General features: G+C 34.7%; 2 protein-coding genes across 15 annotated transcripts in view; one reads left to right on the top strand and one right to left on the bottom strand.

The window, feature by feature from the left end:
• Positions 1-4,767: 4,767 nt before the first annotated feature.
• Positions 4,768-8,815, bottom strand: LOC106779237 (50S ribosomal protein L13). The gene is made up of 5 exons (XM_014667313.2): positions 8,480-8,815; positions 8,252-8,323; positions 7,176-7,342; positions 6,831-6,942; positions 4,768-5,327 (listed from the first exon to the last, which is right to left on the bottom strand). The coding sequence occupies exons 1-5, from the start codon at positions 8,513-8,515 to the stop codon at positions 5,112-5,114; spliced, it is 603 nt and encodes a 200-aa protein (XP_014522799.1). The 5' UTR covers positions 8,516-8,815; the 3' UTR covers positions 4,768-5,111.
• Positions 8,816-17,104: 8,289 nt separating this feature from the next.
• The window catches only part of LOC106779262 (pentatricopeptide repeat-containing protein At5g24830), a 23,846-nt gene continuing 16,321 nt past the window's right edge, over positions 17,105-24,629 (top strand). For 13 of the 14 annotated variants that reach the window (XM_022776521.1, XM_022776512.1, XM_022776520.1 and 10 more), the window contains exons 1-3: positions 17,105-17,435; positions 17,535-17,702; positions 18,168-19,755. In XM_022776521.1, coding sequence (XP_022632242.1) covers positions 17,296-17,435; positions 17,535-17,702; positions 18,168-19,617 — 1,758 coding nt within the window. In that variant the 5' untranslated portion in view covers positions 17,105-17,295 and the 3' untranslated portion in view covers positions 19,618-19,755. The remainder of the gene's footprint in view (positions 17,436-17,534; positions 17,703-18,167; positions 19,756-24,629) is intronic. The other variant, XM_022776523.1, reaches the window with a different exon arrangement.

Here is a 24,629-nt window from a genome sequence, read left to right as displayed (position 1 = left end):
AAAAAACAAAAACAAATAAGGGGGTGCACGAGAGCAATGAGGGTGTGCAGATTGAAAGGGATTTTTTTTTTATTTTTGGACATGGCCCAGGGCTGGCCCAGGTTCTTCCAAACTTAGAAATTCTTTAGGGGTTTACCACTTTCCCTTTCATTCCACGCACACCCACTTCTTGAGACTCGAGAGTCTCCTTCGAAGAATGAGAAAGCCCTTGAGCTTTGTGTGGGACAAGGACGCGCCACCACTCTCTGCCCGATTCGGCCACTGCGCCACCACTCGCTGCTAAGTCCTCAATATCACCGGCGACAGCTGACGCCACCAGAACCACGGCCGGCCACGGCGTCACCGGCCCTCCTCTCTTCCTCTCGCGCTAGCCTAGGGTTGGAGTCTTCCACCCTTGAACACCACGTGCCACCATTTCTCCACCACCGCCGTCATGAGCCGCCGCCACAAAAACGCGAGATGGGTGCCGCCGGTGTCACCGACTGCCGCTAGGGTTGCCGTCATTCACAACTTCAGCCTTAGTCGGCGCCGTCGTGTCAGAATCCTCTCTTTCCTACGTCGCTTCTCTTCTTTTCCAGAAACACCAAAAACCCTTAGAGTTTCTGATATAGGAAGTCTAGGAATAGAATTTATTCGAAGAGCTTCAAGAATTAGGGATTCAAACCTGAATTCGAACCAGAGAAATTGAGAAGAAGAAAGGTGTTTTCTGTGATAAGCATCGTGTCTCTTCTCCCTCTGAGAAGAGTATTTATTTGAAAACCAAAAGGCATAATAGATTCCACTATCTTCTAACAAAAATTGCAACAGAGTAATTAAAGTATTGACTGCCACGTGGAGCTACGTGTCTTTTATTTAATTTCCTATATCAATTCCCCTGCCTTCAAAAAATCCTTGACCTCAAGGATTAAAATCTGGAAATTTCTTCTTCAAATCAAAGAAGTATTCCCAAGTGGCATCTTCTAACAACTTGTGCTTCCACTTCACTAAGACTTTGGTGACAGCTTTGTTTCTCCTCTTGACAGTTGTCCGATCCAGAATCTTCTTAGGTTCTTTGCCCCCCATAACACCGTCAAACTCTGCAGGAAGAGAGCTGGAACTACGAGCGAGACCCACCTTTCTTCTAAGCTGCGAAACGTGAAAAACATCATGAATTTTGGATCCTTGCAGAAGCTTGAGCTTAAAGTATTGACTGCCACATGGAGCCACGTGTCTTTTATTTAATTTCCTATATTAGTTTCCCTGCCCAAGCAAAGGAGGACAGCCTCTTCCTTCACCTCCAGTGCCTTAACGTGCTTTCGGGTCATCTCCTTTTCATTTCACCGGTCACCACAACTTCAATTGGTCAGGGCTGCCTTAGAGGACCAACTTTGAAAGAATTGGCATGGTTTGATGCAGGTGAAGAATGATGTTGGGTTTGTGTTTTGGTATTATGCGTATGTGAATTTGGACTTGTGTGGGTAGCAGCTATTCTCTGTTTTCCTCTTCTTGCTTAAGACCATATATGGTTTTTGGTATCAATAAGGGTGGTGGTGCTAAGGAAAACGCCCATGGAGAAGAGGTTCAAACGGGTGAAGGGGGATGGTTTGGATGTGGTGGTGGACGAAGACATGAAAGAGGTGAGCTTCGCACAATGCAGGTTGAGGATGATGGTGAAGGTATGGGGGTTCAATCGAATTAAGAAATCGAAAGAGGAAGCAAAAGCTTCACCCTCTGGATAGGATTCACACGGCGTTTCAGGAACGCGTGGAGAGCTATGGAAGATACAACAACAACAATAATACGAATGCAACCATATTGTTTCCAAGAGTATTAACGCACAACCATCACATTCATTTTCCAGATCAAACAGACTAGCTAGAATGGGATGGAACACTTACCTTGTGCTCAAGTTCTTGCTGGATTTTCCTCCCTTCTCTTCTCTCGGTGCAGGTCTAATTCTCCAAAGAAGATGCTTCTCTAGCTCCTTCATGCCATCTGTAGCCTTCTGCTTTCTATTCTCTTTGTGAATGAGTGATGAAAAAAAAAAATGCAACATTGTGTGCCCTGCTCCACTTTTTCAGTAACCGTTTTGCTCTGCTATGCCTAATCCCAACAACATCTCTGTTGTGTCTCCTCCCAACCAAATTGCAGCGTTCTCTCTACAACGTTTTCTTTTCCCTCTTTTTTTTTTCACAAACCACAAAAAGCAAACTTTCCAACCTTTTTTCTTTTTCTTTTTTAATTTCTTTCATTTTTTCTTTTCTTTTTCTTTTTATTTCCTTTTTTTTCAACTTAACTATATTAATTATATTAAATCAAAACTAAAATAACCAATAAGAATAAAATCAAAAGGTTAAAAAGAAAATTATAATGTAAAAAGTAAAGTAAAATAAAATAAAAAAGAAATAAAATAAGAAAGAAATAATAGTAAAAGGATAGAACGAAAATGATAAGAAAAACATAAAATAAGATAAAACAAGAAAACTCGTATATTACTTAATCACCACGAAATCGAGTGTTGACAGTCTTGTAGAATAATTGTAAATTAGCTTATTAAACCTTATTAGTATAGGTTTCATTTATGCATATGTTCTATTTTATTATAAATGTAAGAAGTCTTAAGTATAGTTTAAGGCTATATTTTTTGGATGTTATAGGTCTAATGTTTATCATTAGACTTTAATAGATAAAGTTATATAATGTGTTTTAATAGTCTTGTATAATGTGTGTATAAATAGAATCGTCATATATATGTTGTTAAACTTATCTAATCAATACATAGATAAATTTATCTAATATGTGTTGCAAAACTCATTTAACCAGTGCATAAATAAACTCGTCTAATGTGTATTCATAAACTTGTCTAATATGAAATGACCATCTAGTTTTTTTGTTATATTTGTCTAATTAGTGTATGAATAGACTCGTCTAATGTATATTATCATATTAATCTAATTAGTATTTAAACAAATTCTTCTAATGTACATTGCAAGATTCATCTAATAAGTGAATTGAGAAACTCATCTAATGTGTATCAATAGACTTGTTTAACCCGTGTATGAAAAAACTTGTATAATGTATATTGTTAGACTCGTTTAATCAATACATGAATGACTTGTCTAAAATATGTTGCTAGACTTAATTCATCGACAACTCGTCTAATAAAAGCATTCGTAATTTCATTTAATTAATATATGAAATGACTTTTTTATATTCGTCTAATTAATAGATTTATAGTCTCATCTAATGTGTATTATCTAATACATGTAGGCAAATATTTGTATGATTTGTATTTCCAAACTTATCCAATCAATGCATCGATAGATTCTCATAATAGTATTGTTAGACTTATTTCACAAGTACATGGATATACTCGTCTAATTTGTACTGTAAGACTTGTTTAATTTACGTATCTTCAAATCTGTCTAATATGTATCATAACACTCATATAATTAATAACTAGACAAAACTTGTGTAACGTATATTAATAGACTTATTTATATATATATATATATATATATATATATATATATATATATATATATATATATAAAGCTTTATCAGCTTGAAATTAATGGTTTCACAAAACTTTAAAATTTATTTATTGGAAATGATAACCATGTTCACCCCTAAAATTTTGTCTCAAACTCACATTGGTCAGTTCCATTGCTTTTCCTGAAATATAAAGTCTGAAGGTGATAAAAGGCTTCTTTTCAGGCATGTTTCTCATATGAGGATTTTTACATAACGATTGGACGACAATATGAGAGTTAGTTTTAGTTGTTTTGTAGTTACCTCTACATTATGTATGTTGTCAATCATTTATTTGAATGTATTGTGAACTCTATTCCTTCCTTCCTTGTATGATGAATTTTATTTAAATTTCTTCCATTAAGTATTGAACAAAGATGTTTTGAGTTTATACAATGAATAAGTATAAACTTTTAAGAATAAATCACATTGGTGTAAGGAAGCATGTTACCCAAAAATTCAAAAGAATTTTAAATAAATCTATTGCTATGAACCAAAAAAGTTGTGTTAGAAGACTAATCTTAAGTCTTTCAAATGTGTTGCAGTGGATCATATTGTTATACTATGGAGTGAAAGCCCATACTCTTCCGTTGGTAATCAAAATTTGGTAATTACTTCCTGCACCTTATCATTCTTTTCCTACACCCTATCACTTATCCTATCACTTCCGGAATTTATTTTATAGAATATAATAAATAATTATGGAATTTTTTACATAATCCTTTTCCAGAAGATTTTCATGGGGCGGGAAGTGAAATTTGATGGGGTAAAGGAAGCTTTAGCCTCCAAATTTTCCTCTTAACCAGAAGAAATTATGGACTTTACAGAAGTGCAGAGAGAAACCAAATGCAAATCATTAAAAACAAAAGGATCTATAAAAGACAACAAAGTGATACATTGGTTTGAAGTTGAGAACACAGGATATGATATGAACCTGTGTACAATTAAGAAAATCCTACATAAATGAGAATGTTTTAAATGATTAAACCGAAAATTAATATGAAACTTTTATCCAAAGGTTTAAAAACCTTTTGAATGCTATGTCGTCAGGATTTATGGAGTTCTGAAACCTTTACTCATTTCAAGCACGGAGGCACTGGGTTTGGTCTTTGCATTGTCAGAAACTTGGTAAGTCTTACCTTGATGTATAAACTTTCATATTAGTAAAGCAGACTTATCATATGTAAATCATAATGAAAGAGTCCACTGAAAAACAAAATGAAAATGCCTGCAATGCACAAATATGTGAACCATCGGTTAGATAGAGAAAGCCTGATCATTCACCAAAATGTCAAGAGATATAGAAATGCTGAATGAAGAATTTGTTGATCATCCAGCTTAGGATTAGTGTTTAGAGAAGTGTTTCAATTTTACAATTTTTTGTTATTTAATGTGGACCTGCAGTTTCTGAAAATACAAGTTACTGAAAATAGTTTATTTGAAAAATTGTCATGACAGTTTTTCATAATCAATAAAGTTTTCAAATTCTTTGGTCTAAGCCTTTAATAATGTCTTGTTTGGTCTATGCTTTTGAGACAGATGGTTTTCCATTTGAATGATAATCAGTGTGTGCACCATCTTCCTTGAGCAAAATTGTATCTTCATGCAATTTCTTCCTGCGTTTCTCCATTTTTGCCCTTCTTTCCATCAGCATTCTGTTGTTGCTGCTCAGCCTTCTTCTGTGCTCGAATCATGGCACGCCTTTTTCGTGGCGTCATTTCTCGTACACTTCTCGGAGGCATCACATAAGGTTCAAGTGGCCGATCACCAAATGGATGCTCACTGCCAGGAAAAATCCTTAATTTTCGATCCCTGTCCTGTATCCATTAACAATAATGCAAGTAAATGCAACTTAGAAGCTCAGCTCTTGAATACTACATCGAACAAAATAAAAAAAAAAAATTCAAAACTACAAGCTAATAAGATAAATATCCTTTAGCAAAAGATACTTGATTATTCATTTCGTAACATTTATGATAATGACCTGATGATTTTGTATACACTGATAATGTCGTCGGTCAATCCTAGTCTCTATTTCAGAAACCAAGTGTTAATAAAGTACATAAAGCAATACTATTGGATTAAATTATACTAGACCGAACAATTCATGAAGTAGTCAATAGAGGGTTTGACACCTAATGCAAATGATAACTAGAATGAACAGTTTATGTAGTAGTCAATAGGGGGTTTGGCACCTAGTGCAATAAGTAAATCGAACAACAAAGACAACAAAAATGGTCATGGGTTAAAAACTTTTTTATGCACTTCATTATGTAAATACAATTGCAAAATCTTTCCTTTTAGTAGAACCTTTCTAATTACCCTGTCAAGAAAAGAAAAACATTCTTTCAAAGGAAAATTTAGTTATAACATTGAAATGTTTTTTTTCTTCACAATTTTTTTAAGGTTCAACACTTTTTTGTGTACTTCATTGGTAAAGGACATTGGTAAAGGTAAATCCCTTTAGTAAAACCTTTCTAATTACGCTGTCAAAAAAAGAAAAAAATTCATTCAAAGGAATATTTAGTTATAACATTGATATTTTTTTTCCTCACAAATTTTTAAGGTTCACAGGTGCAACTTTCACCAGTGATGTTTTCTGAGATAATACGATCACTTGCTCTTGTTTTGTTGAAACGGAAATGATTAAATGAACTTTCCATTTCCTAATTTACTGTAAATGATAACAAAATGTGCAATAAGATTGACAAGAGACTTCCATTCAGCATCCATAATTAAAACAGACAAGACTCATACGTCTTGTTCCAGTAAATATTGCTTCTTCCATGAGATGAGAATAAAACTCTAAACATGGTTGTGATTTTAGGGTACAATGCGGTAATATTCAATCATGATACTTCAAATGATAATAAGACTTTTAGGTTAGATTGTAGAACAAAGAAAATTGAAAGAACTGATGCGGAAAGAATATAATTTTAAAATTTTGAATTTGTTTGGGTTTTATACCTTTTGGAAGTATAATAGTAGAGATGTTTTTTATTTTTTTATAAATCATGGATGCACTTGGCAAACGAAATTTAAAAATGTTGCTCCAGTGGATATTTTCAGAAAACTATTGGGTTTTGTCCATCACAGTAGCTACCTGTCAATCCCTTTTGGAACAGCAGGAATTACTTCTGGGTCTTGACCTACCATTTTTAAAATGTCAAAGTACAGTGCTCAAGGGTTAATGGCTTTTTCTCATATGGCATTCTAACAAATAATATCCAAGCCAAATATGAAAATAACCTCGTTCACGCTAGTAATGAAATTCCTTATTGAGCTTAAATTCCAAAATCATTGGTGAATATATCACTTACATCACGTAGTTTGTTTCTGGGCAGCATACGCAGAACAGCTTTGCGAATGACATCAGTAGGGTCATGGGCCATTTGATCCTTTAGAGTCCTTTGCTTGAGGTGGCCAACATAGCTACATACCATGACTTTATGTCAAAATAGGATGAACAAAACTGAAAACTAAGGAAGTCTAAGGAGCATAAGAAACCAAATAAACAACAGGAATGCAATAAGCTAGGAAGAATTTTTAAGAAGATTGCCATCTTAACTACTTAAAAGATTTATTTTATAGTATTACAGCAAACAATGCAAATAAATAATATATTTCATCACTTCTAACTTATAGTACAAATGCATAGAACTTGCCCTGTATGCCAGTAGTAGACCTTTTTTGTGAGTTTTCTCCCAGTCACACAAACATCCTTTGCATTAAGAACAATGCACATATCTCCATCATCACGATTAGGGGTGTAAGTTGGTTTATCTTTTCCTTGAACTACAGTAGCGATTTGAGAAGCTAACCTCCCAAGGACCTATTTCAAAGGAACATTGGTATCAGCAAAATATCAAATATGCAAATCGTTCAGTAGTTGACTGCACTACAAATGCCAATCAAAAGTGTATGAGTTGAATGCTTTGCTACTAGCATTTGCGTATAAGTTGCAACTTAATCAGTGATAACAACTCCTGATAATTGAGACAAGATATATGATCCCTTCTTAGTTGGTTTTATAAATAGATATTGCAAAAGATCTATATTCATTCTGGATGGTTATCAAATGAATCCTCCATGAAATTAACTTCTGAATCCATTGATAACTCTTCAGAGGATTTGACTCTCAATCCTAGTCATACATGCCATGCAAGCCAATAAGCTAACTGTTTGCAATGCACTTCATTAACCTAATTTCTCACATTTTATTTTGCACTGTGAAAACGCCAAAAATTATGCATATAAAATCACACAGGTTATGCTTGGATACTTAATTTTCTAATTATGGGGATAATGGAGCAGGATGATATGAAATAAAATAGAATAAAATTATCATACAGTTGAATATATCATGGAATAGGAAAAAGTGCAACCCAGTGTTAGGGTTTTGTACATAACTATAACGAGAATGGATAATAATTTTGTTTCACCCAATTCTGTCATAAGGGGTAGAAAGAGATGTATTTTCTATTCTAACCAACCAAATGATGACAGTTGACGTCATTCTATTCCATTTAGTCCTATTCCATTCATTTCTAATACATCGTCCAAGCATACCCAAAAATGAAACTATGACATTGAGGTGAGTTATAAGTTCAAAAGGAGCTTACGTTCTAAAATCATAGACACTAGAAAACTGCTTTAACTTGACATCAAAATATCATGGCATGGCATGTAGTCACTCTATGTTAGCTTTGAAGGGAAGAAACACGAAAAGACTGCAGATCACCTGGCCTTGTGCATCAAAAACCCGCCATCGTAGACCATCAAGATTAATGCGTTTAAGCCCAGCAGCAGCTCTCTGAAAATACAATAAAAACAGGTATAAAAATTGAATTTGAAAAATAATGCAGTTTTAGTCTATATCACAGACCCATTTAACCACTGAGAAATGTAATCCCTTTTAAGAAATACAATGCAAAATTATATAGCTAACAGGCTCCGAAAAATTAATCACCTTCATGTTGCCGGTGAAAGAAGTTACCATCTTCATTTTTCCCTCAGTTTCTTTGATCAATCTTCCTCACAATTCAAATAATAAAATCTTCAACTCTGGCTTCAAATACTGAGATTAAGAAAAAAATGGACAGAAAGTAGTGAGAGAAAGGGAAAAGAGCAATTAGTCAAAATCGCGCTTCGACCCGTCGTTCGGGGCACTTCTCACTATAATGTTACTTGTGGTGGCACTTCTCGCGGCGGTGACTCACGCAGCAGCTGCACCTCTTGTGGTGGTGCTTGATGTAGGGTGTTTTCATGGGTCGAAATTGAGACCCGTTTTCTAACCTAAAACTTTTGAACATTTTGTTTAAAATCTAAAGCCCAATTACAAAATAGTGACTCTCTCTGCTATTGCACCAAAAAAAAATAAAAAATGTAACTCTTTGGAAATTGTCAGTGCACTGAAAAGTTAAAAAAGTGTATAAAAAATATTTTTTATTTTACAAATCATTATTTTAAAATTTAGATATATGATCATGTACCAAATCATTTTGAGTTATATTACAAGGAAACCTATTTCACTAAACAAATTAACTGTGATTAACATTTTCTATTAGTTATATTATTAAGAATTTTTTTATTAATAATAACATGATAAAGAAATATCTTATACTTTTTAGAGAAAAGATGCTTATATGTGATTTTTTTCTTCCAAAAGAAAATAAGAATACGAAAAGGTATAGCATTCTAATAGAATTTGGTATATTAGTGTTGTTACTATGACATGTTAAATACTGCAGGATCAATATATACTTTTAATTTTTTTGACATTTAATGAGTACTTAAAATAGATCAATAAATAGTTTGAATGAGGAGATTATTTTATATACACTTTACACTTAAAATTTTCTTGATTCAAGATTTCCTATATAAAATTATAACAGATGAAGTTTTCAAAACTCATTATTCTTTATTTATATATATATATATATATATATATATATATATATATATATATATATTATTTTATATCATATTAAAAAATATATGTTGTAGGGTCATAGGCGGGATTTGAGGTTGGAGATGGTTGAGGAGCATAGCAGATTAAGTAGGAGTAGGACGTCTAGGAGACTGACCGAACATTGTAGCAGACCAATAGACTATCGAGGAAAGTGGCCTAAATGTTGGGAAGCTCAATTAGATTGTGTTTTACTCATCCAAAACATGTGGGAGGATTCCTGCAAAAGACATCATGATCTTAAGTTAGTAGATGACCGTATGGATGGTATATGAGACCTTTATATAATAATTGTAATGGACATTTACCTTTCGTTGGCCTTAATGACAATTCAATCACATCTTAATTTGCATTATGGTTTTAATGAGGCCTGAGTGGTTGGCTTGATGGTCAACCTGGTGGTCGGCCTGGAGAGTCGGCTATATAGTTGGTCTAGATGATCAGCCTGAGTAGTCGGCCTAATGATCAGCTTGGGTAGTCAGCTTGAGTGGTTGTTGACCTAGATTGTTGGTTTGGTGGTCAACATATATGATCAATCTAGTAATCAGCTTGGATAATCAACTTGAATGGTCGACCTAGGTTATTGGTTTGATGATCAACCTAATGATCAATACTCAGAAAATCTACTATACATATTATATATCCTTCATAGTTGAAAACATAACATGAATTTAATGGTAAATTTAGAAGTACAAATATTGATGAGTTAATTTACTCTCTCACCAATTTCATTTCTCTTCTTAAATTCTTATTGAATGTTTCAATTCTGACACAAGAGAGAAATTATTTTATATATATATATATATATATATATATATATATATATATATATAACAAATTTATCATTATAATAAATTACATAAAATTATAAATTTCTATAAAATTCATAATTTTCTTTTATGAAGCTATAAAGTTATAAAAAATATAAAATAAATTTTAAAATGTAAAAAAATTTAACAAATTTTTAATAAATTTATTTTCAAAATAAAAATTCATAAAATTACATAAACTATAGCAAAATAATTCGCATGAAAGTTGTTGGAAGTTCCACATCGACTAAAAATAAGGCTAATTCATAGTATATAAATGGATGCAAACCTTATCTTACAAACTGGTTTTTGTGGGATTGAGTTAGACTTAAAATCCACTTCTAACAAAAGTTATATATTATAAATGAACTATTAAACCAAATAATAATTTATAAATTAAGATTTAAAAAATCATAAAATAGCAAATAATAAATTATATACTATTATAATATTATGTAAGTTTTTTTAAGAAAAGGAACAAATATTCACAAAAATTACAAGAATGACCAGTTTGTAAAAATATTAATGCTGAATGGTTCTGCAACATAAGCACATCATATACAAAAGTCGTATGACTCTTGAATAGTTTATGAAGAGTGTTCTGAAATGGTGAAAGGTAAAATAACTTTGATTCATTTCATTCAAACCTAAAAAATTCATACACTCTTACATTACCCAGAAAGTAGTTGCACTTGTGTTCATCAAATCTTCTAGTAAACATAACTTGTAATTAATTCAGTTTTACTTTGGAAGTTGCACTTGTGTTCATCAGTCTTCTAGTAAATACAACTTGTATTAATTCAGTTTTACTTTGGAAGTTGCACTTATATCTCCTATAAATGTGCTAGTTTTTTCAAAAGCCTATCTGCTCACAAACATGGCTGGAAAGAAGCCTATAGATGCTGATTTTATACGTAAGGTTTTCGGATTCCCCACGAAGATGGCTGGAAAGAAGCATGAGGATGCTGATCTTGTACATTCATCTACTCCAGATGAGTTCCTATCTATTATAAATGAGTTAGTTGAAACGATGTTACATATGGATGATGAGGAATGCAAAGAGATGATATCACATATGACTGATGAATTATTTGTAATTGAAGTTCCAACAGAGGGTAAAGTTGATACAACTGCATAACCAACTTTGAGGGTGTGTTCACTTGGAGTGATCGGAGGTGATTGGGGAAGAGTGATTGAGTGGATTTGAAGATAATATTTTTTTGTTGTTTATTTGAGTGAATTTGGAAGTAAACGAGAGTAAATTTTGAAATAAATTTTTTTAATTTGTCATATAAACTAAATTCTATACCAATTCTCACCAACTTTATTTCAAAATTCACTCTTGTTTACCTCCAAATTCACTCAAATAAACAACAACAAAAATTACTCTCAAATCCACTCAATCACTCTTTCTCAATCACTTCCGAGTGAACACACACTGATGATGCTACAAATGAACTTCCAGATCCTTCCAGTGAAGAAATTGTCGAGATTGCTGAAGAAACCAAACATGGCTGATGAGGAAATTGCAATATCTTGCACCAGAAACCCTAGATTTGAAATCGATATTTTAGGGTGACATATATATATATATATATATTATCTGTGTATCAGATGATATCATGCTACTGATAATATTATCAAGGAAAATGTTACTTTAACACCCAATTTTGACACTCTTTTGACACTGGGCAGGTGTCGTTGTCTGATTGGGTGGTTTTTTATTTTTGAAAAATGACATTGTTTAATATGCTGAGGGGCAAAGATGGAATGTTGGGTGTGGGGTTTTAGTTTTGGCGCTCTCTTTCATTTTTCATTTTCGTGCTCTCTGACGGTTCTCTCATCTCCCTACGTCTCTTCGCTGGCCTCCTTCTCCAAGTTTTCTCAGGCGTTGTCATTGTGAAAGGTTGTTCTCGTTCTCGGACCATCACTTTAGTGGTTTGGGTTTTTCTCAGGCGTTGTCATTGTGAAAGGTTGTTCTCGTTCTCGGACCATCATTGTCGTTGTGGGTGTCTGGCGAAACCTCTTTCGTGTCGTTATCGTCGTCGGAGCATTCTCGTTCTCGGACCATCACTTTAGTGGTTTGGGTTTTTCTCANGCGTCGTCATTGTGAAAGGTTGTTCTCGTTCTCGGACCATCATTGTCGTTGTGGGTGTGTGGCGAAACCTCTTTCGTGTCGTTATCGTCGTCGGAGCATTCTCGTTCTCGGACCATCATTNTCGTTCTCGGACCTTTGTTATTGTGAATGAAAGTTGTGGTGAAGAATGTATCAACGAAACCAATGTTTGTTTTTCTTAATGCAATATTCCCAAACTGGTTCATNTGTACAATAGGGTCCCCTANGTTATGATTAGTGGTTCCTGCAGACGGANTTTGTGTCCAAAAATGAACTTTCATTACCGTAATCGTTTACAATGACAGTGTAAACGATTACATTTAACAACTTTCGCGCAGAGGTTAAATGATTCACTATGTTTAAGTTCCAATGACACTCGTACTGTCATTATTTATATTCTTTATTAATCCATTAATTGTTTAAATTGACCGGTACAATTGTATCCCTTCCAATTCATGGTTATTCAAATGGTTTNACCACTTTCAAATTGGTTGGTAAGTCNGTTGACTNCATTAATGGTGCATTAAACCCCATTTAAAGGTCCAACATTATCATAAAGTCATTCAAACTGATTTGTAAACTTTAACACAACATTTAATGCTCTATTTTGACCATAGCGGTTTCCTAGAAGTTAAGGAAGAACCTATGTGGCTATAAATTTGAGAGGTTTCATTGTACTTAACAAAGAGAAACCCTAATACATCACCACGTTATTTTCTTCTTTGGGAAAGCATGACATCATCATCAACTCAGCAAACGTCTACAATATTGTGGGAATTCGTCACCATCCACCTGAAATATATGGTAAAAATTTTGTTGTTATTATATAACGTTTTAAACTACTCTTACTTTCACACCTACATTTGCAGGATTTTGGCTATGTGAATAGAGATAGAAAAAAATTATTCAAATCTGTTCCAATTGGATGACGTCAAAATGTTGGTTTTTTTTAAAAAATTAATTCGTCCAATAAAAAGCTGACACGTGACGTTGTTAAAGTTATGTCAAAATAAAAGTGTCAAAATCTCGACTTCCTATTATCAATAATATGAAGTTGTTTGAAAACTTTTTATGTATATTTATCTATTCTTTTTTAAATTTTAGATAATATTAATTACTGTTTTAAGAACTGTAAATCTTAATTTCTTTTCAATTTTAATTAATTTGCACTTCTCCCAAAGTGATTCATTCCATCAGAAATTATACTAATTAATGCAATCAAAATCTTTTTCATAATGAATTGTAATGATAATATCTTTATATACGTTTTGAAATCAGTAATTACAATAATTAAAAATTAATTTTATAATGATTATTTATAGATAAGAGAATATATTTATTAAGTCTTCCTTTTTTTCCCGTAATATTTTAATAGAGAGATGTATTTTTTTTAACCTATTGCTTCCCAAGAAAATAAGAATTAACACCTTTCAGCAATAAGCTTAGACTGTCCAACTTTATATTGTTTTTTATAATGATAATTAGACTTTTACAACATTTGAATTTAAAATTACTCTATAATAATAATAATTATAAACACCATCATTGACCAGTGATGATGATGTTTAAATATTGTTAAAAATATATTGTTTAAGTATTATTATCTTTTTTTTATGTTTAAAAGGACTTTTTGGAGTGAAATTTTTTATTTTTTTTAAATAATAATTTTAAAAATATTCTAAATTCTTTTCAAAATAGTATATTTGAAAGAGATAAAATCATACTCGTGATGAAATGAAGATTTCAAAATAAAATAAAGTTGATTCAGAATGATTCTTAAAAGAATGTTGAATCATTAATACTGTGTTTTGATAAAAATAAAATAAAAATTGAAGAGAACAATTTATTTTATTAGAAAATTTGAAAATCCTTTATCGTAAACTCTGTTGATAAATATAGAATTTACGAGATTAATTAAATGATTAAGAACTATATGATTTTAAATTTCAATTGAAAGGAAAAATTCCAAATTTGCATTTTTTTTATTCTCTCCTTTGATTTTGATTTTCGTTGGTTTGACATAACACTAAAATCAATACATTGATATTAAAATTTGAGTATATTAACACTATCTTTAATAAATATTGACAGTTTTTTTTTTTCACACAAAAACTTTGTAATATTTATTTATTTTACTGATATTATTGATGATTTTATTATTAATGTTAGATTAGAGTTGTTTCCAACCAATGTTATTAAGATTAACTTTTTCATTAATCATTTCCGTTTTGTGTGAATTGAATTTATTTTCAATTGATCTAAGTTAATATTAATTTTAATTAATTAAAATTATTTTTTAACATTATAAATTAAATTTATTTATTAATTAATTTTAGTTAGAATTTTATTAATGACTAATTTTCCTTTAATGTTAATTATATTTTCTTAGATGTTGTGTATGTAAGATAAGTAAATAGGAAACTTAACAATAATATTTATAGTAAAAAAAACTATAAGACAAAGTTTTTATACTAGTTCACTTAATTTTAAGCTAAATCCAGTTCTCTCTTAAAAACTTTTGAGAGGTTCCATTAATCTTATCAAAGATTACGAGTTTAACCTACTCCTAGTTTAGTATTTTTAAACCACTTTTGGTCCCTTAATCTACACAACTAGTCTGAGTATTATAAATCCTTCTTGCTTCGTAGTCAATCGTGATTATTCTCAGTATTCTTACATCACTCCTGATTCTGAGTACAATCAACTCTTGGTTGAGTATTATCTGTCATTCTTGACACCCCTAGACAACATGTCTAGTCCGAGTTTAGCCTTTTCAGGATTTATCCCTAGACAACTATTTAGGCCGAGTTTACCCACTTCTGGTTGAGTATTATTCGTCACTTCTGACACTTGAGTATTATCAACCATTTCTGGTTTTCTAGTCTAACCTGACTAGTACACATGTTTAGCTCAAGGTTACAAACACACTTAGTGTTTATTTACAGATATAGATTGAATAAACTCTCGTTGAGAGGATTGCAACAATATGAATCAATCTGTGAAGATTTTTTTTCTCTCTTCTTCTTCTTCTTTCTCTTTGTTTCGTCTTGGAAGCATAAGATGTTATAGGCTTGAAGATACAACGAAGAACTAGATTGAATGATAGTTTTTTCCTCATATTTTATCTTGTTTGAGCTTGCTTTCATCACATTTGTTGGATTGAAGAGTATCAGACGATATAGGCTTTGAAATGAGGTAAAGTTGATGAATGATGATCTTTCTTGAGCATACTCTCTCTTTTTCATTTCTTCTTTTCTTCCTTTATTTTTCACCTTTTTTATATTTATGCTTCAACCACCCTTCTACATTTTTCTCAATAGTGGCAACTTTCTTCTCTTCAGTTGATCTTTTTCATATAGGCCCTTTTGAAAGATGATCGTTGGATGTTGAGTTCATTTCAGGAGAGTAGACAACCTTTAGGTGATAGGTCAAACTTTAGTCTTTTCATCAAAGGTACAATGCTTTATCAGATTTTTCACTTCTTAATGTTAATTTCACACCTCTTCCTCTAGCTTCCTTCCTCTTTGGAAGACCTTCTGAGCTTGAGAAACCTCACACACTCACCAAACCTCCACTGAACCATTCATCAAACACTTGGCGTGCACTTGGGTTTTCTTTCATCATCTCATTCCATTGCGTCCATTATGAGTTTGGAAGAGTTCTCACTTGATGTGTGGAGTTGCTTCCATCACCAGGGCATTCAATGTTATACGTGATTACTTTTTCACCTTCGTGCCAAACATTTTCATGAAATTTATCCAATATGACGTCGGAAATTGAGAATTCCAACGTCTAACGAGCATATGACATTGAAAAAGTATAAATTCCTATGCCTAAATTGAATATCTATTTACAAAAATGTTATCTATCATTTTTAATGTTGACTTTTTCTTGTTCTAACATTGGTTACGAAACATAAAAGACTTATTTCACACTAATATAATCAAGAAATCACAAAAATCACATTTTCCACTAATATGTAACACATTTTATCACTACTTTCATACCAATTTTGATAACGTAACAACATCAAGCATGACTAAACATATACTGGTTTCATGATATAACAACATCAAGCATGAATCAACATATCCAAATCGATAGTTTCATCCCATTTGGGAACTTCACACTACAAACCCAAAAATCTCTTCCTTTCATCAATTCTGAACTTTCTATAGCAAAAGAAAATACCACCCTTACATATATCATGCATTAAACTTTTACTTCTCTTATGAAATTCTCATTTTTATAACGACATTCAAACACAATAATCATCCAAAAATAAAACATTACATTTAAAAAATAAATTAGCTTCCGTTAGTTTATAAAGTTTGTCTGACACTATTATCTTTCTAAACAACGTCACACGTAAAAAATCTATCTATTTACAAAATTAAAGATTTAATCAAGGATCAATGCAAAATTTTAGGATCATAAATAAAGAGATTTACTAAGAACAAAAAGATACTACATGCTACAAAAGACGAGTTTGTCTAATTACTTTTAGTGTTAAATCTTCAAAAAGATTAAAAACTGAATCGAAATTTAGAAGGAAAAGCGAATTAGATTTACCTAAAAGAAAGAGATTTTCTTAAAAAAAAAATTTTGAAATTATTTAATTTTAAATAGTTGAATGAGTAAAGTAAAACTCCCCTCTCCCCCAAACCTTTTTATTTTTTTTAAACTTTTGTTATGGTAAAACATTCTAAATTTTCCGCAATTTGTGTTCATTTCCGCTGCTGTGTATCCTCTTCCAACTGGCTACACTCTTGCAGCCACCAACACAATACAGAAGCAGAGATAATAGCAGTTTCTCCATATCTCAATATTCCTAACCTTTTCAACTCTCCCGATCTAAATGTCTTCAACTTCAATCGAGTAAAACCGAAACGATGGCGGAAACCGCAATTTTCTTCGCCGCCACTGGAGAACCTCCTCTGCTACGATTCTTCAACAGCACCTTTCTCTACGTCAAACGGAACCTCATCGCTCACATTTTCCGCTCCCTAGACGACGCCGTCTCACACCACAGGCACCTATTTCGTCTCTCTCACTCCATTTATTTGCATCGCGTCTCTTTCTTTCTTTCAAACTTCTGACATCAACAGCGTTGTTCCGTGGTTGGTTGCAGGATTTGCTGTGTCGTGGACGCGGCGATCGAGAAAAAGTGCGACGTGTACGCGAGAGATTCTTCGTCGAACGACAGGAGTTTTGGCGCGGACGAGAATGGACGGCACGCTGTTTTCAATGTGCTGGACACTATGCTTAAGGATAGTTTAGAGCGGCTGAAGATGATGAGGTTAGTTTCGATTATTATCGAATTCGAAGAATGAAGTTTAAAGTAATTTGTAGGTTGAATTGAATCACAGTATCATGCAATGCATGTATGTAATGTTATGCGGTTGTGTTTAGATCTTACCATCATTAAAGATTATTTATGTGATTGGATGAACAACTAGCTGAATAAGTGTGTTGGAATAAACGGTTCAGTCTTGAGAGAAGAGAAAAACGAAAATGAAAATAATTAAGTAAAATAATTTTAAGAGTTCACACGACCTTTCTCGAAGGACCTATATTCTGTGATTTTAAAGAGCTTCTAATCTTAACATCCATGTATGGTTGTTTGACCCAGATTTGTTCTCATCATGTTAAAATGGCTTTCTTGTTAGCTACATCCCCATATATGTATATCTCTATGTTAGGATAAAGATATAAGGGATTCCAATGTGATTGACTTTTTTGGTTATCACGTATAATGTTGCAGGGAAAATCTATGTTTGGTAAAGATAGGTCTAACTATGGGATATGCTTGTGAATTCAAGTATGCTGAACACACAGCTACTATTAGGAGTTTGTGCTTGGACAGTAAGTTGGTCGCAGCTCTTTGGCTTCGGAGGAAAATGGTTATGAAAGGTGTTGTTCCTGATGTGTTTACCCACAACCATATTGTAAAAGGGCTGTGCAAAATTGGTGTTCTGGAGAAAGCAGATTGGATTGTTGCAGAGATGTTAGAAAATGGTCCTGGTCCCAATTGTGCGACTTATAACACTTTGATTAAGGGCTATTGCACTGTTAATGACATGGACAGGGCTTTGTCTCTGCTCTCCACCATGTCCAATGCTGGGGTTCTGCCAAACAGGGTTACTTGTAGTATACTGGTGCGTGCTCTGTGTGAGAAAGGTCTTCTAAAGGGAGCTAAAAGGACTAAAAGGATGCTCCAAGAAATATTGAAGGATGATGACGAGAAAGATATAACTAATTTAGTAACCTCTACTATATTTATGGATAACTTCTTTAAGAAAGGAGCAATTTTTCAGGCTCTTAGTCTTTGGAATGAGATGGTTCAGAATTGTACTAAAGTTGATGTTGTAGCTTATAATGTTCTTATCCATGGCATTTGCAAGAGTCTACAAATGAACCTTGCATATGGATATACATGCGAGATGTATAAGAAAGGTTTACTTCCTGATGTTTTTACCTATAATATTCTTATAGGTGCTCTTTGCAAGGAAGGTAAAACTAGTGAGGCTTGCTATACCCTTGGAGTCATGTCTAGTATGGGAATTATGCCCAATGAAATTACATACCAGCTTGTGATTCGAGGTCTTTGTTTTGATGGAGAGATTGCTAGAGCAAAAAGCTTGCTTCGGTCTATGTTGAACAATTTAATAGTGCCCAAGCCTTTAATATGGAACCTACTAATTGACTTATATGGACGATATGATGATCTTAGGAATGCACTTTCGACAAGAAATGAGATGCTAGATTATGGTGTTCACCCAAATGTATTTACTTACAATGCTTTAATTCTTGCACAAGTGAAGAATGACAATTTCAATTGTGCTTGCACTCTGAAGGAAGAAATGCTTTCAGAGGATATTTTTCCTAATGTTGTTACCTATAATTTATTGATAGGTGCCGCCTGTAATTTAGGACGTCTTGATTTTGTTCTTCAATTACATGATGAGATGGTGCAGAGAGGGTATGAACCAGATTTAATAACTCGCACTGAAATTGTTAAGGTGTTCTGTATTAGAGGTATGATGAAAGAGGCAGAGGAGCAATATGCCAAAATACTAAAATCTGGTTTATTGAATGATCATGTTCCAGTGCAGATTCTTTTTAACAAGTACTGCAAAATGAAGGAACCAGTTAAAGCATTTCATTTCTATCAAGAATGGTTAGAAAGTAGAAGGGGAAGTCATCCGTATTAAATTTGACATTCTGCCTGTCTTTGGACATCATGAAGTTTCAAGTTCGGGAAAAAGAGCCACTTGTGCTCAAAAGTCAAACAGCTGAAATTCAGATTTCAACTGAAACGTTGATGATAGCTCTTATCAGTAATGCTTCAGGTGAGTGTTGACATTTTATTCCACACAATGTACTTCCAGTGAAATAATTGTCAGTGGCTGCAATCCAAACTCTTGCTAAATGTTGTACCTGAAAACTAAAGTGGATTTTGGGTTGATTAGTGGACCCATTTTATGTGCTGGCTGCTGATTTCTGAATTATTATATATAATTATATACTATATGTTTTTTAAATGAATGTGGGCAGTGACATTTAACATAATGCATGTGGTGTTTGGAACTTTTGCTTGCTAAATTTGAATTAAATGCTTAACTTGCTTTGAAATTTAGTTGCTATGAACCATCCACTGAGGATTAGTGACCTTCCAAATCACCTGCAAGCTCACCATTTCCGTGGACATATTGTATATTTTCCATCTCGCGAGGAGCTCAGCTCCATTGTATTGTGTTAGTAGTAGTATCTGCTAAATCCTTTGCAAGACTTCTTCCTTTGAGTATTAGGAGTATTTCCATGTTGGAATCATTACATATAGGTATTTTCATTTAGGCTAGTATGCAGAAGTTTAATGGTTTTACTTAGTTCTGTACCTAGTAGTCTAGGACAGCCTCTTGACCTTCTATCTCCCTATTGTATCCGCCACCGACCACCGTCATTGTTCCGTCCGGCAACCAGTGGATCTGGTTCGCCTCTTCACGCGACAGCCAACCCCGCCGGTGGGTTCGCCTGATTCCTCCCCACGCTCCGTCACGCGCAGCTTCTTTGTGCGCTGCGAACAGGCACGTGCTGTACACGCGCTGCCGTCTACTCACCGGAAATCCGCCGCGACACCTCCATAGCTGTCGCCTGGGTCTCCTCTCCCTGTTCGGACCCTCAAAACCTGGTTCTCGTGAGGTGCCGAAGCTCCCCTTGAAAAACCAAGGGTTGTTTGGGTGTTGCGTTTTCTGTTTCTCTCGGTTTTCAGGCTCCTTTCTGGTTCCTCTCCTATTTTTATCAACAATGGCGTCTGGAAGTCCCTCAATTACTTCCGAAAAGCTAAACGAAAAGAACTACCTCTCTTGGTCTGCTATCGTGGAAATGTGGTTTCTCGGCCAAGGACATTATGACCACCTTGAGCAGGATGGAAGCCAAGTACCGTCTGAAAAAGCTGAACAATGGAAACAAGCAGATTTCCAATTGTGTGCCCTATTGTGGCAGTCTGTGGAACCAAGACTTTTGATATCTCTTAGAGCCTTCAAAACATGTCACTTGTTTTGGAAGAAAGCTCAAAGCATTTATGCTAATGATATTCAACGTCTCTACGATACAGCTAACAAGCTTGCAAGTCTCAAAATGACAGATCATGATATGGTCTCCTTCANGACTGAAGCCCANGCAGCTGTGGAAGANTTNAGAATGTTCTTGGAAGAGGAATCTTCGGAAGACATCAAGAAGAAGCTTGACAAGTATTATATGGTGATGATCCTCCGTGCTTTGCATCCAGACTTGAATCACATCAGGGACCAACTTCTGACAAGCCATGAGGTCCCAACCTTGGAAGCCTTGACCACACGTCTTCTTCGTGTTCCAGCGCCTCAATCTCAGGAAGCTCATGAAACACTAGAACCATCTGTCATTGTTGCTACACAAGGAAGAGGAGGACGTGGCACTAGAGGAGGAGGACGTGGAGGTCGGGGACGTCCATAGTGCTCTTACTGTAAGAGGCCGGGTCACACCCAAGAAAATTATTACTCCTTGCATGGCTTTCCTTCAAAAACAGCCAATATCTCTAAGGCTGAAACTTGCACTTCCAACTCTAAGTTCACTGAGGAAGAGTATCAAGAGTATTTGCGATTAAAGTCTAACAGCTTGGCGCAATCATCTCATTCCCCAAGTCTGTCCACAACTTGCATTTCTCAATCCATGGAAGGTCCAAATTCATGGGTAATTGACTCGGGTGCTTCTGATCACATCTCTGGTAATGCCTCATTATTCTCAACCGTTTCCCTCCAAGAAAAACCCCATTTCATTACTCTTGCCAATGGCTCTAAAACTTCTTCAAAGGGAGTTGGTAAAGTCTCCCTATCTCACTCTGAAATCTGTTCTTTTTGTCCCTCACTGTCCATTCAATTTAATTTCCTTAAGTTAGTTAACCAAAATGTTACATTGTTCAATAACCTTTGATTCAAAATCTTTTGTCATACAGGAGCGTGGCTCGGGGAGACAGATTGGAGAAGGATATGAAGCTGGAGGTCTATACCATTTTGGATCTCATCAACGGGTATCATGTGTTGTTGCTCCTCATCCTAAAGTGTTACATGATCGGTTTGGCCATCCTCACTTGTCAAAGTTAAAACAGATGTGTCCTGAACTTAGTAGTCTTCAGACTTTAGAATACGATTCTTGTCAACTAGCTAAACATGTCAAATCTGTCTTTCCTAAAAAGTCTCACTCAATGTGTACTTCTAGTTTTTCTATTATTCATTCTGATGTTTGGGGACCTAGTCGCGTCTCTTCTTTTGGTTTTAGATATTTTGTTTCTTTTATTGATGAGTATTCTAGATGTACTTGGGTTTATCTAATGAAAGATCGTTCTGAATTGTTACCCATTTTCACCTCTTTTTTGAATGAAATCAAGAACCAATTTGGTCAAGTAATAAAAATCTTGAGAAGTGATAATGCTAAAGAGTATTTCTCATCCTCTTTTTCTGCAATCCTTAGCTCCCATGGTATTTTGCATCAGTCCACTTGTATACACCCCAGCAAAATGGTATAGCCGAAAGAAAAAATAGACACTTGGTTGAAACGACTCGTACCCTTTTGCTTGGTGCCCATATTCCTGTTCATCACTGGGGGGATGCCATCTTAACTGCATGTTTTCTTATCAATAGGATGCCCTCCTCCTCTCTCAATAATAAAGTCCCTTTCTCCATCCTCTTTCCCAATGATCCTCTCTATCACACCCCTCCTCGAGTTTTTGGTTGTGTATGTTTTGTTCATGACATGTCTCCAGGGCTAGACATGCTCTCTGCTCGTGCAATTAAGTGTGTCTTTTTGGGCTATTCTCGGCTTCAAAAAGGGTACANGTGTTACTCTCCTGAAACTCGGAAGTACTACATGTCTGCCAATGTCACATTCTTTGAACAAACACCTTTCTTCTTTCCATCTGTTCAAGATGTTCATATCCTCCAACAGGGCCTTCCTCTTCCAGTGGTTGAGTCCAATATCTCCAATGCCCCCGTCAATTCAAGTCATGATCACGGTCCTCCTGAATCTCCCATTCCACATACTGGTATCCTCCGACACAGTACCCCGATGAGTAATCCTCTTCCAGAAAATGGTGGATCTCCTCCTTCAGATTCTTCTTCGTCACCATCTCCTGTCACGCCTCCTGATGAAGCTGATTCTGGTTGGCCCATTGCTCTCAGAAAAGGTACTCGTTCTACTCGAAACCCTCATCCCATTTATAATTTTCTCAGCTATCACCGAGTGTCGCCCTCCTTTTATTCCCTTTTATCCTCAGTCTCTCCTGTGGTTATACCTAAAAATGTGAAAGAAGCACTTGATCACCCTGGATGGCGACAAGCCATGATTGAAGAAATGCAGGCTCTTGACCACAGTAATACTTGGGAGCTTGTGCCACTTCCCCCAGGCAAAAAGGCTGTTGGTTGTCGATGGGTATATGCAATTAAAGTCGGCTCTAATGGTGACATTGATAGGCTCAAAGCCCGGCTGGTTGCAAAAGGGTACACTTAGGTTTATGGTCTTGATTATTGTGACACCTTTTCTCCTGTGGCTAAGATGACTACCATTCGCTTGTTCTTCGCCATGACAGCCATTTGTCATTGGCCACTTCATCAGTTTGATATCAAAAATGCTTTTCTCCATGGTGATCTTGAGGAAGAAGTTTATATGGAGCAACCTCCTGGGTTTGTTGCTCAGGGGGAGTCTTGTATGGTTTGTAAATTGAACAGATCCCTATATGGGCTCAAGCAATCTCCACGTGCTTGGTTTGGAAAGTTCAGCTCCATTGTTAAAAAATTTGGGTTAAAACGTAGTGAAGCAGATCATTCAGTCTTTTATTATCATTCACCCCTCGGGAAATGTGTTTACTTGATAGTATATGTTGATGATATAGTCATTACAGGAAATGATACTGCTGGAATATCTCAATTGAAGGAGTACTTGTGTAGACGTTTCCAAACTAAGGATCTTGGGAGCCTCAAATACTTCCTAGGCATTGAAGTAGCTCAATCAAAAGATGGAGTTGTAATCTCCCAAAGGAAGTATGCTCTGGATATTTTACAAGAAACAAGCATGATTGATTGTAGACCGGTTGATAGTCCTATGGATCCAAATCAGTAGAAGAAGGTGAGTTATTCTCCGACTCGGAGAGATATAGGAGGCTAGTGGGAAAACTAATCTACCTCACTATTACAAGGCCANATCTATCTTTTGCAGTTGGAGTGGTTAGTCAGTTCATGCAAGCTCCGTGTGTTGATCATTGGAATGCTATCATTCGCATTCTAAGGTATGTGAAAAAGGCTCCCGAGCAAGGGCTGTTATATGAAGACAAAGGAAACCTTCCGTTATCAGGATATTGTGATGTTGATTGGGCAGGTTCTCCTATTGATAGACGATCTACTACAGGATATTGTGTTTTCCTTGGAGGAAACATTATCTCATGGAAAAGTAAGAAATAAAATGTAGTGGCTCGATCAACAACTGAAGCTGAATATAGGGCAATGACTTCATTAACATGTGAACTTATATGGGTGAAGCAATTCCTTCAAGAGCTTAACTTCTGTGACATTCAGAGTATGAAGATGTATTGTGATAACCAAGCTGCACTTCACATTGCATCAAATCCAGTATTTCATGAGAGAACTAAACATATAGAGATTGATTGTCATTTTGTTCGGGAAAAGTTATTGTCAAA

The sequence above is a fragment of the Vigna radiata genome, unplaced genomic scaffold (genome assembly GCF_000741045.1).
Source record: "Vigna radiata var. radiata cultivar VC1973A unplaced genomic scaffold, Vradiata_ver6 scaffold_198, whole genome shotgun sequence".
In the NCBI taxonomy this organism is placed as follows: Eukaryota; Viridiplantae; Streptophyta; class Magnoliopsida; order Fabales; family Fabaceae; genus Vigna; species Vigna radiata.
This window is presented reverse-complemented; position numbering and strand designations above follow the sequence as displayed.

What these genes read in the sequence shown, in the direction of transcription:
- LOC106779237 (XM_014667313.2), bottom strand. Translation starts at nt 8,515, where the DNA reads ATGAAGATGGTAACTTCTTTCACCGGCAACATGAAG. An exon ending in CTTTCACCGGCAACATGAAG is followed by an intron (nt 8,324 to 8,479) that starts GTGATTAATTTT and finishes TTGTATTTTCAG; the next exon opens with AGAGCTGCTGCTGGGCTTAA. An exon ending in TTTTTGATGCACAAGGCCAG is followed by an intron (nt 7,343 to 8,251) that starts GTGATCTGCAGT and finishes CCTTTGAAATAG; the next exon opens with GTCCTTGGGAGGTTAGCTTC.